Genomic DNA, 18,203 nt, shown 5'->3' with positions numbered 1-18,203 from the left:
CCACTACCAGCCTTTTCTCCCATTTTATTTATTTATTGTAATTAATTATTTTTTTCAGTTACAGTTTACATTCAATATTATTCTGTTTTAGTTTCAGAAGTAAAGCAAAGTGGTTAGTAGTGCTTTACAAGTGCTCCCCTCCCCCATGCTTCAGGCAGCCACCTGGCCCCCAGGCACAGCCATCACGCCTTTAAATCTTGGGCAAATAACTTAAGTTCTCTAACTAGTGCATGCTTGGAACAGCTTCTTGCGCATAATAATAATCTGATAAATTTAGTTATTCTTATTTTGCTTTTATCCCTTTTGTTGATATTATTACATCCTTTATTTCAATTGACATGAACACAGTTTTTAGCTCATTATTCTGCTGGCAGTGTTCAGAGCTTTATAAACCCCAATCTGCAGGAAAGTATAAAAGATAATGTAAGTAAAAATATAAATAATTGTTGAATTAATTTAAATCCCTCCAGTGGAACAGAAAGGCAGCTTCTTATTTCCGCTTCCGGGGACTGTTAGGAATAGATAATAGTAGTCCCACCCCCTCATTTCTACAGAAACTAAGGCTGATCCTTTAGGTGAGGGGTCCAAGGTCATTTATTCACAATAACTATCTGACCTTTAAACAAGGGTTTCATCTATTTCACACACCTCGTTTAAAGTTCAAAAGCATGCAGAATCATTATATAAACTATTTTCAAATTCCAAGACATCCCAAAATCATACAGCATTCAGCAAATTTAAAAATGTTATATATATATAACATTTTTATATATATATAAATTATATATATATATAAATTATATATATATATATATAAAAATAAGTATATTGGCAAAACAGATTACAAAGTAAAAAGTAGCAAAATAACATTTCAAAATTAGGCATTGTTTTATCAACAGAGACATTAAGAGTCATAATAAAGTAAGCTAATCTATGGATCTTATATGCCAATATAATAATGAGAAAAATAAAACACTAATTTATTGGATTTTCTAAATTCAATGTTTACAGTCTAAAGCATAAGCTTTGTTAAAGCACTTACAATCACAGGGGAATCTTTTCCCTAATTGTAACCGACAATTAAAAAAACACTTCTATTCTTCCATTCTGTGCCAAGAAACAATAGCAACTTAAAACAGGACTGGGATTTTACTGCATCTTTTATTAAGCAATGTTTTGCACTCAAGTTGTTTATTTACTAACCATCACTAATTTAAAAATTATTATTCACAGAGCTTGGCTGATACCATGAATGATGTATAGGCATGTTTTGACTAAAGAGCTACAGAGTTATTAACTGGGAATACCATTTAACCAAAATAGCCTTGCTAATTAATCTCCATTTAAAACACATGGAAAAACCAAAACAAGCGTTCAGTGTGAACAGAAAAACAGATTGTAGTGGTAGAGGAGGAATTATGTCTTAATTTTAAAAATACCATAAATACAATAAAGAATATTGTTTTTAAAGTAATTCAAAAGATATTTTTAAATCTCTGAAATTACATATTTGATGAAACTAGACACAATTCTAGGAATGTACAAGTACCTTATAACTTACTAACTAAAAAAAGTGCCCTTTTGAGTCTTATAAATAAACTAAAAAATACATAAAACCTTCCATCATGACCTGTTTTTCCCCACAAATTTAAATAATGTGAACTAAAGGACTGAAAATTTCCAGAAGCATCTGGCACCTACAAGCAACTATTCGTATATGAAATTTCATGATATTTATTAGAAATTGAAATTTTTTTTCTATACAAAATTAATGTGCTATGTTAAAATACATTGTTCCTGAGGAATAAATGAAAAATAAATGATTAAACCTATCTAAAATAAACCTACCTAAAATTTTAAAAAAATAATAAAATAGAAAGAGATACCGTCTGATAACGTGCATAAGGAATTAGTGGTCAAAACGAAATTGAGATTCACGAACCATTAAAAATATTTACTTTTTGGGGAAAGCTCTTAGGAAACTACATGTGTAAATATGTAAATATGTATTTTTAAAATATTGTGCAAGTCTCACTAAGGGGATACGGTGGTGCTCACACTCCCATGGTGCAACTCTCACTGCCAGATTCATCCATGCATCTAACAGTGGACATGAGTCTGTGACATTTGTATTCTTTCAAAGGTACGGGAACAGATCCTTTAGTCCCAGGGCTGAATTTATTCATAGCCTCCGAGGTTTAAAAAGTACAATTCAAACTCCATGTACTGACTGGTGCGCTTACCTTGGTCTTCAATTTTTGAATCTCTGCTTCTGTAACTGCATGTTTGATTTGCAGCTGAAAATTGAAAAGAAAGAAATATCGGAACTAAGAAAGTCTATCTATATTTTTCAGGTCTCAGCAACTAGAAGAATATCGTGTTGCACAGCAGAAGGCCTAGAAAAGTGCTGCAAGGCAGCAGGTTGTAAATTAAAATGCCCAGTGCGGAAAAATGACTTACTAGGTGCAAACTAATTATACGCAGGGCCTATGGCCCACACTCCCTAACAGAGGAGTAAGTTACGATTTAATTGATCAGGGACCAAAGAGAAGAAAACGCATTTGCTTGCTAACCCTTTGCAGCTCTTCTTTAGGATTTGAATACCACGCAATTGTTTCCCTGCAGTCCTGGTACTGAAAAGCCTAAGCAGGAAAGTCAGCCAGTGGCTGTATGAAGATGCTATCCCAAACCCGGAGGACAGGTGGCGCTGTGGTACCACGAGTCACTAGGCTGAGCAGCTCTTTTGCTGCAAAGGGGGAGCTGAGGATGATGCAGTTCCACAGCGGAATCGGTGTTTATTTTTTAATTGCAGGAAAGGTACAGATCTAGATTTCTGTCCTCCAAAACATCTACTTCTGTTGAAAACCAGGGCTTCAAAAGCTTCTGTTACGAGAGCCCCTCTATTTACACATTTGTTTTGCTTCTCCCCGCCCTCCACCCCCACTTTTTTTTCTTTTCTCTGTGAAGGAAGAAAACAACATACTCATTTCCTCCAGGGATAAATACACCAACATTTACGGAAAACAATATGTGGGGTGACGATCTCCTCTCTCAGATCCCTGGGGCCAAATGCGTTTGGAATTCAGAATTCTTCCAATTTCAGAACAGTAGAAAGAAGCATTTTTCCCTAAGTCGCTATTACCCACAGCAGGTTCTGTGGAGGCGCTCTGTAATCAAACCCACGAATATTTTTGCGTAAGACTATTTCCACTAAGTGAGGGAAAGAGAAATTGTAAATAATATCCTGTCAGCTTGAGTCATGTTTACCCCCAAATGAGTTTGCAGCAGAAGTATTTTAGAAATCTGTTTTCAGAGCATATTGGATTTGGGATTGAACAAAAGGGGCTGGAAACTTCTAATATTACTGTAATCAAGTAAGCTTAAGGTTTTCTTATCAGAAAGCCAGATGGAAGGACAGAAACGCGAACCTTTGGAGATGACGCCTCAGCAACCTCAGCTCTCTCTTTAGTTTGTAACCTGCGTTTTCTTGATTTTTACCTGGCCACTATGGGCATATGGGCAGAATGAAGAGGGAAAGAAGTCAGAATCAGGCACAGGTTGACTTAATATCCGTAAACGCCAATGAATAAAAGCTCAGACCCTGGGAGCCCCCAGCTCCTAGCAGAGGGCTCCCTCCTGGGCGCTCTCGGGGCTCCTGCTCCGTTGAAAGCCCTGGGGTCTGCCCTGCTGCAGTGCTCACTGCTCTCCGCCAGGTCCTCCGTCCTGAGGGGTGACCTTGACAGCTGTTCACATTCGGTTCTGCCCCACGCACATCACTTATCTTACTCTCCCGCTCGGGGACCTGGCGGCTCCTGCGGTCTCGCCCGCGTGGCTCTTGCGCTTTTCACCCTCACTGGTTCCCAGGGGCCTCTGCACGCTACCCGCTACCCGGGAAGAAACACCTGGGACCCGACAATGCCAGGCAACCCAGCCTCACTCCAACTGTGGGCCCTCGGATGAACACAGCCCTGCAGAATGCCTAGCCTTATGCTTCTGCACTCACGTGAGATGGAAAACTAGGCTCCTGGCCAGACACTGACCCGGCCCAATGCTCACAGTGAATTGCTGTGAAAACCAGATTTGGAGCCTTGATCTTCTGGTGCCAGACCCAGTGCCATTTCATTAGAGATTAATTCAACAGGCATTTATTTTTTATTTTTTTAAAATATATTTTATTGATTTTTTACAGAGAGGAAGGGAGAGAGATAGAGAGTTAGAAACATCGATGAGAGAGAAACATCAATCAGCTGCCTCCTGCACATCTCCTACTGGGGATGTGCCCGCAACCCAGGTACATGCCCTTCACCGGAATCGAACCTGGGACCCTTCAGTCCGCAAGCCGACGCTCTATCCACTGAGCCAAACCGGTTTCGGCAACAGGCATTTATTAAAGAGCAGTTATGTGCAAGGTGACGTGAAAATAACTCTCCTAATAAATACCACTGTTAATCTACCCTACCAATATGAATAAGCTAAAAATGGCAAAAGTGCTTAGATGTTAGACATGATACATTAATTATATGTAAACATAAATATATTCATGCACGCATACATACACACATATATGGCCATAAGGAATTGTTTCCCATGGTGACCTTGCACTACAGGGTGCACACACTTGGGCACCCAGCAAATCCATGTGTCTGACTGGAGTATGTGCAATTATTATTGACAAGATAGAGTCCTTGCTCTTTCTACCACGTGCCAAGTGTGAAGAGGGCAGCAGGTCCTCAATGTCCATTTCACTGTGGACGGTTGTTCACTATAATATTGATGAGCTACCGAACTTAACTCATTTTTATCAATCAGTCACAGTTCTAAGAACCTACCTATGACGTTAAATGAGGACCTACTGTAGTTAAGTTACATTGATTGAATTCACCTCAGGCCTATCATGTAATGATGTTGGAAAGTTATTTAACCTCTCTTACCTTCATTTCCCCCGTCTGTAAAATGAAGTTCCTCATAGGTCTGACCCTTCCTTATTGGGTCAGTTGTTAACAATTAATCAGTCCTCTATAAAGGTAGCCAAGATTAAGAAAGAGTGAACGAAGAGGTCCAATATGATTACCTCAATGCCACTTGTCAGTGAAAAGTGTTAATGGTGTAAAATGTCACACCTGAAATAAAACAGACACCTCTGCTTCTAGCTGAAGAGTGGCAAGAAGTGAAAAGGGCAGATCTTACAATGAGCACTGCCACTATGGGCGAGTGCCAGGTTTTATGTTCTCACTGGTAATCCCTGTAGGACAGTGGTTCTCAACCATGGCTGCACATTAGAATCACCTGGGAATCTTTTTAAAATCTTGATTTCCGAGCCTCATCCTCTGGAAATTCTGTTTCTTTGTTACTAATGTTGTGGCCCCACCTCATAACAAAGAAACAGAAATTCCGGAGGATGAGGCCCGGAAATCAGGATTTTAAAAAGATTCCCAGGTGATTCTAATGTGCAGCCAAGGTTGAGAACCAATGCTGTAGGAGAACTGGGCACAATGCACGCAATGTGTCCAGACTTTGGATTTTCTCTTCTCAATTACTGTGGCCTTAGCAAGCTGCTTCTCTGGGCCCCAGCCTCCCATTTGAAAAATGAGGGGCTGGATGGGAAGAACTCCAAGGCCCTTGCAAGTACTACAGGTGTGACATTTATGAAATCGAGAGCCCGGAGATGGCTGTCATGGATGCAGAGTCTAAGTTCCTGTCCAAAACCAGCATTTTCATTCCTGTGAATGTACATGACAGATGAACCCACCGATGTGTGGGATAAACTTAGGACACCAGGCAAGCTGGTCTTCAGTTACCCCACCCCTCCTACCTCACCGAAACGGGTGACAGAAGAGAGCTGAACTCATTAGCAGAACCCTGATAAAAGCTTCGAGTGTTCCTAAGTGCAGCCAAAGGCTTTAGATACAAGAAAGCAGAATGAAGTAATTATTCAGAAGATGGACAAAAGTTTTGGTGCAAAGTATTCTTAGTACTAACAGGCCTAAAATTATAGATATGCGATTATTTTAATCCTGTATGGACATTAAAAGAATTTCTACAAATTTATCACTATTAACAAGAAAAGCATAAAAAATAAACTAATTGAACTCTTTCATTTTATAGGGAAAGAAAGTGTGTTTTAGTAGCTTAAGTTGCAGAGCTAACAAGTATCAAAGCCAGGTTTTATAAATTTCAGTCCATGGTTTTTTCCACGGGGACCCTTTATCTTTTTTATCATTTCCTTCAGCATTGCCCATGAGACTGAGGGAAGCAAGACAGGCACTATTAATCACACTGTTCAGATGGGGAAAGGGGCTCAGAAGTTACATGGCTTCTTCCAGTCCCCAGATGCGTGGTGGAGTGGAAATTATCCCAGGTCTGATGCCCCCGACTGTGTTCCCCGACTGTGCACCTAATCTGAACCAGTTCTGGGATACATTTTTTTCATTTAAACCTCACGAAAAACCCGGCAGCATATGTCACGGTTGTCACCTCCAGATGAGAACGCATTTCTCTGACTGGAAACCATGGGTTACTCTGCTGGCCTCTGAGTATCCTGACACTGACTACCAAGTGCTGCTCAAGCATCTGCATGCCAGGTTGGCATCAGACTTCTACTTTACATCATGTAATGTCAGCCTAAAGCAATGAAGCTTGTCCTACTACATTTCAGGAAATAAAAATATTAAACCCAGCTAATGATCCTTTCTGTCATGATAATTAGATGGTCCCATTCTCAGTATGGCAAAGTCATGAAAACTATACCCTCCACAAGTAGTTAAACATTAAGATGAATTCTGAGAAATAAAAGATCTAGAACTTAGGAATTAATTAGGAAATTCTGGTATAGAGTGACCAAGAGGTAACTGAGTAAAACTATTTGTTATACTACGTATTTTATTAAGTTAACTGAAAACATAAGTTTTAAAAAATGTGACAAGTAAGTTTTAACAACAATCTTGTCTTAGAAACCAAGACTATATCAAAAACTTCTATATGGAACATTCAAATGATAATGCTTTGTTCTTAATATTAAAAACTGTAGAAATAGATAATACTTTTTAAAAACTTGAAGATAATCCCTAGCAAAAATCAACAAACATAAAAAAATGTAAAACATAAAACAAGATGAGCTCAATTAGACCTTGAATAATTAAACAAATTTGTAACAATTTAAATTGCTAGATTTTCTTAGATAGTATTTTTAAATTTTACAATAAAGATAGAAACCCACACCTGAAACCTATATGATGTCAACCAATGTCACCCCAATAAAATTAAAAAGTAAATAAAAATTAAAAATAAAATTTACAATAAAACAAAGTGCTGCAATTAGATTTATGCTAAAAGTAGTGTGTTTATCCAGGAACTATAAACAAAAGTAGCACATTATTAACATCAGATAAATAATACTGAAAAATTTTTAAGTCAGCCCTGGCCGGTGGCTCAGTTGATTAGGGTGTCATCCTGTATACCAAACGGTTGCAAATTTGATTTCTGGTCATGGCACATAACCTACGTTGTGGGTTCAATCTCTGGTTGGGGTGCAACTGATTGATGTAGCTCTAACACATTGATGTTTCTAACTCTGTCTCTCCCTTCCTCTCTCTCTAAAATCAATAAAAACATATCCTTGGGTGAGGATTAAAAAAGTCTTTTAAGTCATATTTTATGTGCTTTCAACATAACATTGAAATAGATAACACAATACATTATAATGAGGTGTAATTTTACTAAATGGCTCTGTTAAGTTAAATGGGAAAAATTAATAAGGATATGGAAGGTATAAAACACATCACTTTTATCACAAATACCCATATTAATCCTATCTAATAATAGACAAACATGGTAAGTGACCATACCTTCGCTACGCCTCCCATTGGCTAATCAGCGTGATATGCAAATTAACCGCCAACAAAGATGGCGGCTAATTTGAATACTGCAGGCAGGGCGGGACAGCGAGAACCACCAGCGCGCCACCATCTAGGGCTGGCCAGCTGCCCCGGGACCCCATCGGCGGGTCCCTGGCGGCAAGGCATGCCCGCCACAGAAAGCACCAGCAGCCGGCCGTGCCTTGCTGCCCTGTGACCCCATCGGCGGGTCCCTGGCGGCAAGGCAGGCCTGCCCCAGAAGCCACAGAGCCATCTGATATGGCAGTAACTCTATCAGTAAGCACTGTGAAAGTCAGTGGCATAAATGCACCAATTAAAAGACAGATTATGAGGGTGAATTAAAAACAAAACCCACTTTAAATATAAAGACACATAGATTAAAAGTAAATGAATTAAGCTGCAGCCTGTTTTGCTCAGTGGATAGAGCATTAGCCCGTGGACTGAAGGGTCCCAGGTTAGATTCCAGTCAAGGGCATGTACCTCAGTTTCTGGCTTGATCCCCAGTCCCTATCAAAGCATGTGCAGGAGGCAACCAATCAATGTGTCTCTCCCTTTCCCTTCACTCTCTCTAAAATTTAATGGAAAAATATCCTTGGGTGAAGATTAACAAAAACAAAGTAAATGGATTAAGTAACATTAAAGATATTATAAGAAAAATATATTCCAAATTTTGTTAGTTGTATAATGGTTATGTTTAAATTATTAACACCTAAGAAATTGGGTGAAGGGTACATATAATATGCTGTAGTATTTTATAGTTTTTTTGACATGTATGAGATTATTTCAAATTAAAATATTAAAAAATTAAAAATTAATAAAATATTAATTGAAATGTGTATGCATTACATGAAAAATCTCCTAATTGCTTCTAGCATAATTTATTAAATTGTGCTAAAATTTACAAGGGTTCAATTAAAAAATATCTTAATTCTAAATGATGTAATACAAAATATATATAATAGTGCAGTTATAAGCACTTATCTGAAAATAAAAACTTAAAGAAGTGAATTTAAAGAAGGGATTAGCCAAAGAAAATATATGCACAACCCGTGGACACAGACAACAGTATGGTGATGGCCAGAGAGAAGTGGGGGACAGAGCTGGGTAGAGGGGGCAAAAGGGGGGAAATAAGGACATCCTATCTATAATAATAAAAGCGTAATATGCTAAGTAGACTGGAGGTCCTTCCGGGTGCCTGCCTGTGGCCAGAGGGAAGCCAGTGCCAGCAGCCAGGGGAAGGAAGGCCTACTCTTGCACGAATTTCATGCATCAGGCCTCTAGTATAATAATAATAAAAGGCTAATATGCACATTAACTGAACAGCAGAATGACCGGTTGTTATGATGCGCACTGGCCACCAGGGGGCAGACACTCAATGCAGGAGCTGCCCCCTGGTGGTCAGTGCACTTCCACATGGGGAGTGCCACTCAGCCAGAAGCTGGCTCATGGCTAGCCAGCGCAGTGGTGGTGGCAGGAGCCTCTCCCACCTCCATGGCAGCACTAAGAATGTCCAACGAACGGTTTAGACCCGATCCCTTGGGGGCTTAAGCCTTTAGTCGGACATCCCCCGAGGGCTCCCTGGCTGCCAGAAGGATGTCTGACTGCAAGCTTAGGCCTGATCCCCCGGGGAGTGGGCCTAAGTTGACAGGTGGACATCCCCCAAGGGGTCCTGGACTGTGAATGGGCACAGGCTAGGCTGAGGGACTACCCCCCGAGTGCACAAATTTTTGTGTACCGGGCTTCTAGTCTATAATAAAAACATTATCTTAAAAAATAAAAACATGTAAAAACAATATTATCTGACCACAATGTAAGAAAGCATTAAATTAATGCAAAAAAATACCAATTAAAAACTGTTTCCTCATTTATTCAAGTCAAAGCAAAATGAAAATAGTAAAAATGAAAAATATAGACTTATTTGCAAAAAATGATGACAAGAAGAACGCATATTTAAATTAAAATGAAAGCTGTGGTCAAAGGCCTAATCAGAGAGAGATACATAGTTTTAAGTGCTTTTGTGTTTAAACAATAAAGTATTACAATAAATTGTTTATTGCAATACAATAGAATAAAAGAAATTAAACATTCCTAAGGATAATAATGATGGAACTAATAAAAATAAGTAAAAGTAGAAATGACTAAATTATATAGAAGAAAACTTCCAGTTTAGTACAACATAGCAAAGTAACAAAAGCTATTTATTGTCTTCCCTGAATTTAACTTTGGAGATGTCACAAGAAAAAAGAAGGAATACTAAGAGGCTTCAGGTTGTCATTCATCAATTAACAAAAAGCTGTGAGGCACTCTAAGACACAGATGTTTCTAGACATTTGGGGGGGAAATGAAGATCTGAAGCAAGAAAATGTCAGCAACCAGAGGTAAGCCTGCATCTAGAGGTAAATCAAAGACAATCTATTTCATTGCTCTGGAGTTTAGATATCCTGGCCACTAACTTAACCTCTGGCTCCATGTGGTAAAGGAGCAGCACTAGAACAATGGTGAATTAACATCAGGACGGTACTGAAATCCTATTAAAGTTGGGAAGGAGTACAGGTACAAAGGAACTACGTATTCTGTAAAAAGGCATACCTATAGATATAATTAACTGAAACTCCTGAAATGCAGAAAAACTAGAGAGGAGAAGTGGATGAGAGTATGCTATGGCTATTATTTTGTTAAATGGTAATGACAGAGCTATTGATCTGTTTTCTATAATGCTAGGAGAAAATAACTAAAGGCTGAGTGAAAGTAACTCAGAAAAAACCTCTGAAAAAAAGAATAAAATGTTTAACTTTTAGGCAGCAGATGAAAATTTTATGTATTTAATGATAAATAGGTAAAAGGATAAAACAAAAACAAGAAGAAAAGATGGAAATTGTAAAGTATGAAATAATTCAGCAGATTTAAGTTCTAATATTACAGTGATTAAAGTAAATATAAATAGGTTAAACTCACCAATTAGCTGACAAAGACTCCCAGGGAAGTTAGTACAAAGGTAAGATTTAGGAATAGGTGGACTATAGAAAACAGATTTGAATAAGAAGGTACAGAATGACTGAAAACAAAAAATATATAGAAAATAGATGCTTTGAAGTAAATATGAAGCAAAAGAAAGGCAGTGTTGAATTTTTACAATCAGATAAATTAGAATTTGGGGTAAAATGCATCATAAGCTACAAGAGAGGTGTTGCAATAAACCATGAAGTTGTAACAATCCTGAACATATATGTACATAGCAACAAAGATTTAAAATATATAAAACTATAATCGACAGAATTATAAGAAAAAAACTATAGCTTTTGATTTATCATATACTTTTCAGAATTAGTTGATAAGACAAAATGCAAACTGGGCTATAGAAAAATGTGTTTGTATTATTACTCTGATGTAAATGAAAAACATATAATTTTCACACCCAAAATAAGAATATGAGTGCTTTTTGCATCCATGAGGAATATTTAAACAAACCTGTTTATGAATTAAGCTACAAAAGCCTTGACAATTCTAAATAGCTATTATTTGGAATATCTTTCCTGACCAGAGTTAGAACCCAATAACCAAGGAATAGCAAAATACAGTTCCATATGTCTAGAAAATAAAATATTCCACTAAATAATTTTTGTTAAAGAAGAAATCCCAAGAGAAAATAGATCAAAGTGACAATGGCATTCTAAATGGAAAAAATTCTGACATGTAGCTAAAACAATATTCAGAAAAAATTATACATGTAAATTATGTTTACAAATACTTACAGAATGCTGGAGTTATCAAAAATAAATGTATTGGTATTGATTAATACCAATGAAGGAGACAAAATGACAAATAAAGATATTGGTAGGAAGTAATAAAATAAGTATTTAAAAAAATTTTAAAGTATTTTTTAATTTAAAAAGAAAATAGAAACATAAAAGATAACATTACAAATAAAATTCTAGAAAAAAACAACTAAAAAGTGAAACTATTCAAATAAAGAAAAAAAAGAATAAAAGAGTAACTAATTATAGATATTAAAGATTTCAGTACTTTATTTTTTAATTTAATTTTATTGTTTAAAGTATTACAAATAGTAGTACATATAGAAAATTATATTATAAAATATGTTAAGAAATATGAATGCCTAGGAAGTACATTTGAAATGTATTTTTGAGAAATGCAAATATATCAAAATTGGCCCAAGAAAAATCTGAAACCTTGGGTAGAGTATTAACCATTATAAAAGGTACTTAAAATCTTCCTCCACGAAGGCACAGATGGTTTTATAGCTGAGTAATGACAAACTTTCAGGGAACAGTAATTTCTACCTTATGCAAGTCATTAAGTCTCTTATTAAAGTCATTTCTGAAAATAGAAAAGTAAAGAAACCTTGTTAACTTATATCAAAGTGAATATAACCTTTGTGGCAGCTTTTGGTTAATCCACTCTAGTGAAGACTTTCTGTTACAGGTGGGCACTTATGTAACTAATAAGGGGACTATAAATTTTAGAGGTCAGAAAAAAAAAAGACTTGAATTAAACAGTTATATTCCATAAGCTGGGATTAAAAATGTCAAAGTGATAAAAATGCCAGTTTTCTGCAAGTTAATTTACTAGGTTAATGTAATTACAATCAAAATTACAGAGAAGTTTTTTCCCCCAAGGGAATTAATAAAGTGATTCATATGTTTTCTTGAATAAGTTGAAAAGTAAAGGAATATCTGAAGTTAGATAGACCTGAATTATTCCAACAATGTTTAATACATATTCTAATAATACTTCAGCAAAGAATGAGAAAATGGAACAGAATATGAAGGCCAAAAGCAGTCCAGAGTGTAAACACACAAATTCAGTAGCTAATAATGCTGAACCTCCAACAAGAGGGAAAGGGGTAAATCAGTGTTTAAGAAAAGTGTGAGCCATCTTGTTAACTATTTGAAAAAATTAAGCTAAGGTACTTGTCCTGTTGTACACAAAAATTTCCAGTATATGCTTAATAGCATTCAGTCACCAAATATTTAATCACTATCTTCCCAGGACTGTGCAAAGGCTGAGGATACAACAGTGAACAAAGCCAGAGGAGCTTAGAGTCTACTAGGGAAGATATAGAATAGGCCAAAAGCAGGACTGATTGAGATGTCAGTGTAAAGTGCTTTGCCCAAATAGCATGACATGTACTTTTACTTGAAATAATGTAATTAAGAGAAGCCTCTGTAATGTGAGACTTTGTACAGATTCCAATAAGCATGACTACCCACCTCCATCCCAGGTTTTGTGCATAATCTTATGAAAAATATCTGATGCTATACAGTATTTGGACCTGTATCATAATCACCTAACCAAAGTTAAAACTAACAGTGGCACTGTATGAGATACAGATGCTATGGAAGAGTGCCATGTAGTTGATACTCAATGGCAATCTCCCAAATATGTTAATGCTAAATATAAAACAAAAGAAAATCAATAAATTAGAAGTGAAATGATGTGGTATTTGGTTTGAGGATGTCAGTTATTCTAGAAATCCCTTATGAGAAATGGTCCTAAGATAGTCACTGCTGTATGTAAGGGAATTCTGAGTTTTGTGAACATTACAGAATAGTGTACTTTGTTGTACTGAGACAGTCACACCTGATTTAGAACTAGGAATAGTTATAAATCATATGAAAAATCCCTGTATTTTGCCTCAAGGACTCTGTGGTCTATATACACTTGATCTTAGCCAAAAGGCCGAGAAGCGATGCTGTGGTCTATATAAATGAAAATGGTTCAACCTGACTAATAATAATGGGTGGAAAGGAATGGGCACTCTCAACTCATAAGTACATTTCTACATCAACCAAAAAAGCCATTCTGGTTCAATTTCACATTAAATATCCCAAGTCCCCCAAATATTCATATTCTTTGATTTAATAATTCCAGTGTGAGAAATTATCCTAAAGACAAGTGCAAAGGTATTTACTGCAATTTTACTTTTAATAATAATAATCATAAGAAGACCTGGAAGTAAAGAAAATATTCCCCCAAAAAGGAATTAGAAAGATAAATCATGAAAAATCCGTAAGATGAAATAGTGAAGAAGCATTCGTTATGGAAGGACATTTGGTGACGTGGGAAAATCCTAACACTACAAATTTAAATATAAAGAGTAGGAATTTAACACACTCTATATTATATAATCCCAAATACCACAACATTGGGATTATGAGAGATTTTTTATATTTATGTAATTTTGTATTTTCCAAAACTCTAAAATGAACTTAAGTTTGTTGGTTTGTTTGTTTTTACATAAAAACTTATACTTGAAAAGTATATTCACCTTGATAATGGTCTCAAAGATGTAAATTTTGTCATAGGAATTAAAAAGGTAAGTCAACATTTTAGGTATATAAAGCACAACATCAGAATGTATAAACTTGACCTATTTATGATATAGCAAAATTAAAAATTCCAAATGAAAATTAGAAACTACAAATAAAATCAGTAATCACAAATCTGCAATTATCAAATTTACTTTTCAAGTATAGGACTACATTCCCCTACCCCCCCCCAACCCCGCCCCCACAAGTGGTCAAGTCCCTAACAGACTTGAAACCACAGAACAGTGGTTTTCGAGCCTCAGTGCTTCATGATTATTTGGAGAGGCTGTAAATAATAACATACTGTACTTGTCTTCACAATGGAGGATGTTCCCTAAAACAATGAAGAATAAATTGCCTGTGGACACATTCACCACTATTTCTCTTTTAGGTCTTGGAGTTCATTCACTACTTTCTTCAATTAAACCATTTGGTTATATCATCTAACTGCTGTTGGGACCTTATCTATCTTAGGAAAAGGAAAAAAACACACCCAACTTCTTAAAACCACTGTCTTAGAGGAAAGCTTATCACCAGGTCCCCAAACTCCTATAAAACTGAAAAAATATAACATGAACTTATCATGAAAACTGCACATTTAAGCTACAGCTTGAAATTATGGAATAGGCAAGTTGTAAGCTGTCACTATGACAAATAACAAGGGTTTAAATTAATGATTGTAGAGCAAGAGCCACTTAAATTTTACCTTGAAATTCAATGTGATTCAAGATAATTCTTTATGAAAAGGCTCTATTATGAAAACTGATAAATCTTACTACATTTTTCAAACAAGAATACATACTTAATAATGAAATGGACAGCTATAAAAAGTACTTTGTGGACCAGCAGCTTACCTCTTTGAACTTGTGACTGAGCTTGGTGGTGTCCAGGTCTGATGGAGAAAACATGTCCTCGTTCTCGGGCAGCTCGAAGACTTCAATGGCCATATCACTGCCGGGAAGGGTGGGCCCCTCCTCATCCTCCTCTTCATCGGTGGCATAGTCTCCTGTCTGGAAGGAAGGGGGTTTCAGAACTCTAGCTGCCCTCACCCAGGGAGAGACGGGTGATTTGAAAATAGTTTTTATAAAAGAGAAATAAAGTGGTAAAAGTGTAAGTAGGCTTTTAAGTCAAGCATGCCTCATGCAGCCGATGTTATAAACAAATGTTAGTTCAAAAACTCAAAGTGACATGTCTATGCCATGTATAAGTGCATTTCTGAAAAGCTACTGTCATCATCAGCATCTCTAGTATAGCAACAAGAATTGCTCTTAATCTAAGTATTTGATGGTTTTATTAAATAAAATAACTCCTTTAAATTCTCATCGCCCATGTGAATAAGTCACCGGATACTAGGCGCGCGGAAAAAGGAAGGGGAGATCAAAAGATTCATAGAATTGAAAGGGACCTTAATTAAATCCTACAAAAGTGTAGTAGATGAATTCACCTAAGCTGTAGAATGCAATCATTCTGTCTCATTTATTTAGCTAATGTGGTTAACTACTGACCTAAAGGATAACCCCAAGGTTTCTAAATTTACAGTCCACATGAGTGTATTGTTTTGCCTGCAGAGTACTATGATAAATCTTAGCATTTCGTCAATGCTAAAAAAAAAAAAATTCACATAATATTCTAGGTTTCCAGTTTTTCTTGAGAAAGCACATTATAACATGATAACAATTAGCCAGAGTCAGCAATAGTTACCCCTTTTGGCTGGGTCACACACTTTCTAATACACCACAACTTCTGTAACTCCATATTGTTCCATGCTCTTACCTTCCCTCCTTCATGATATCCGCAGGTCCCTAAGGTATCTGAGTTCATGACCCTGGGATAAATGTTCCTCCTCACCACTAACTTGCTTAATATTAAAAGGTAGCTCTGCTCCTGGCAACATCGGGCTATGAGATGCTAATTCAAAATAACTGTTTGAGATCTATAGCTTATGATATAATTGAAAGATAAATCACTGATTCAACAAAGAACAAGGTTCATTTAATCCATCTTTGCTCCTTCAGGTAGTCCCATCTAAAACATAAAACAGATAAGAAGTCATATTGCCTTTAAAAAAACTTTCATAAACAGTGTAGTGAGTGATCTATTCCTTTGGTTAAATAGGCTTTTAGCATCTGATTGCTTTTTTCTTTTTTTCTTTTGGTTCTGTGCTATGCTCTTGCTAGAGCTGAAACTCCATTTCTTTCACTATGTTTGCATATGAAGGAAATATGATCATGAACCTCAATGTAATAATTCCTCACGTCTGGAAGATCACTATTAAACTGCCGTTCCGACTTCTCCTTTTGAGGTAAAACAACTGCAGAATTCTCATGGGTCTCCGTCTCTGTGATTATCTCTGAACCTGTATTCTGATTCTAAGTTTCCCACATTCCTCTTAAATCACGGAGCCCAGAAGTAGACACAATTTCTAGTAAGGAATCCGAGTGCCATTGTTCACAATGAACAAACTGTCTTGGCATTCTTCAGACTCTACTTCCCACACAGCGGTTGTTATCAGGAAGACCTTGACTGGGGTGGCATTTGTATAAAAGTACCTGGAAGTCTAGGACTCATCAGAAACCAGTGTTTAGAAAGTCCAAGCTATAACTACCATTCCCAGTGTCCTAGGCCCCGACAGGAAAGGTAGCTGAAGAGTGGGGCTGGTTGGTTCCAGAGAGCTCCCACTTGTTGGTATAATTAGATCCTACAAATCTTAACAGAACTCTTACTCCAGATTTGATACGGGGTGTTTTTTTTTTTCTGTGATAGTCTGTAAATTAATTCACCTCCAATTTCTATATGTATTTAGAACCAATAGAAACTTTATAAATCCAGCTGATGTTAATCAGTAGGAATGTAGCAGGGCTGGTACGTGCACAATCTCAAGACACCTTGCTGAGAGTTTTGATTTAGAGACATAAAACGCTGTGCTTGTTTTTAACCCTATAATTATAACTAGCAGCACAGCCACACTTTTATTATGAAGGCCTAAACCAGGTATATAAAATTTACTTCTATATCATCAATGTGATGAATATCATGAGTGACTCAATAAAATCTTAAGCTAAATTTAAAGTCTGACAATGATGTAGCACATTTTAAACATAAGAGTTGAAATGTACATTATCTTCATAAACGTACGTTATTAAGAAGTCTTCCTCTTGATTCTTTTATTTTTTGACTTCGCCAATTTTCTGTCTCAATATCCAAATTACCTGCAACTCTGCTAAAATACTTTTTATTTTTCATTTCATCTTTTTATTTACTAAGATTGCTCTTTCTAATTAGTCTTATAAGCATGCTGAGGATCAGATATGTCTTTTACTGTCTTGATTATATGAATTAATTATTAGAGGCTCTGGATAGAGAGTTTAAAAACTCATGTTGCTGTTCTCCCTCACCAATCAGTTACTGTTCCCATCCCGAACCAGCTTTAGAATAAAGGAGGCATTTACTACAGAACCTCAAACATCTAGGAGTTTAACAGTTACATCTAGTAGACTAAGAATAATGTGTGCATCTGATTCTTTTATCTACTTTGAAAATGGGCATTACTTTTACGGTAAATCTGCAAGTGAAATAAATTACATAGAATGATATGTCAGCAGAATTCCATAAACCTCAAAATTAGATTGGACTGAATCTGAAGTTTACAAAAGATGATGGACAATGATGTAGAAAAAAGCAACTGCTACAACAAAGTATTCCATCGGCATCCAGTTCCTTATCTTTATTTCTAGCCAGTTTCAACATCTTTCATAAACAGACTCTTGAAGAGTTCTTTGTCCCAGCTTGCAAGTACACTTTAAATGAGGCAAGAATAGTTCTTCGTGTAAGGAGTGAAGGGACAGTACATGTTCCTTTTCATCTCCTTGTTTGCCTTCTTGCTTGTTAGCTTATACTTTTTAATAGCCCCCCCCCAAAAAAAAGGGGGCAAAAACTTAATAACAATTATTTTTATAACTTACTGTGTGCCTGACACTGTACACTTCTTAAAAACTGAATA

At 36.4% G+C, this 18,203-nt stretch overlaps 1 protein-coding gene and 1 pseudogene across 14 annotated transcripts in view; both read right to left on the bottom strand.

Annotated features, from left to right (window-relative positions):
- The window catches only part of PPP1R9A (protein phosphatase 1 regulatory subunit 9A), a 260,733-nt gene that overhangs the window by 49,339 nt on the left and 193,191 nt on the right, over positions 1 to 18,203 (bottom strand). For all 14 annotated transcript variants that reach the window (XM_059712351.1, XM_059712355.1, XM_059712356.1 and 11 more), the window contains 2 exons: positions 15,058 to 15,213; positions 2,244 to 2,297 (listed from right to left, as the gene is read on the bottom strand). In XM_059712351.1, the coding sequence (XP_059568334.1) occupies positions 2,244 to 2,297; positions 15,058 to 15,213 (210 nt within the window). The remainder of the gene's footprint in view (positions 1 to 2,243; positions 2,298 to 15,057; positions 15,214 to 18,203) is intronic.
- Positions 13,438 to 13,586, bottom strand: LOC132211645 (U2 spliceosomal RNA; annotated as a pseudogene).

This window comes from Myotis daubentonii, chromosome 10, assembly GCF_963259705.1.
Source record: "Myotis daubentonii chromosome 10, mMyoDau2.1, whole genome shotgun sequence".
In the NCBI taxonomy this organism is placed as follows: domain Eukaryota; kingdom Metazoa; phylum Chordata; class Mammalia; order Chiroptera; family Vespertilionidae; genus Myotis; species Myotis daubentonii.
The sequence above is the reverse complement of the archived record's forward strand: the minus strand, read 5'-3'. Positions and strand labels throughout refer to the sequence as shown.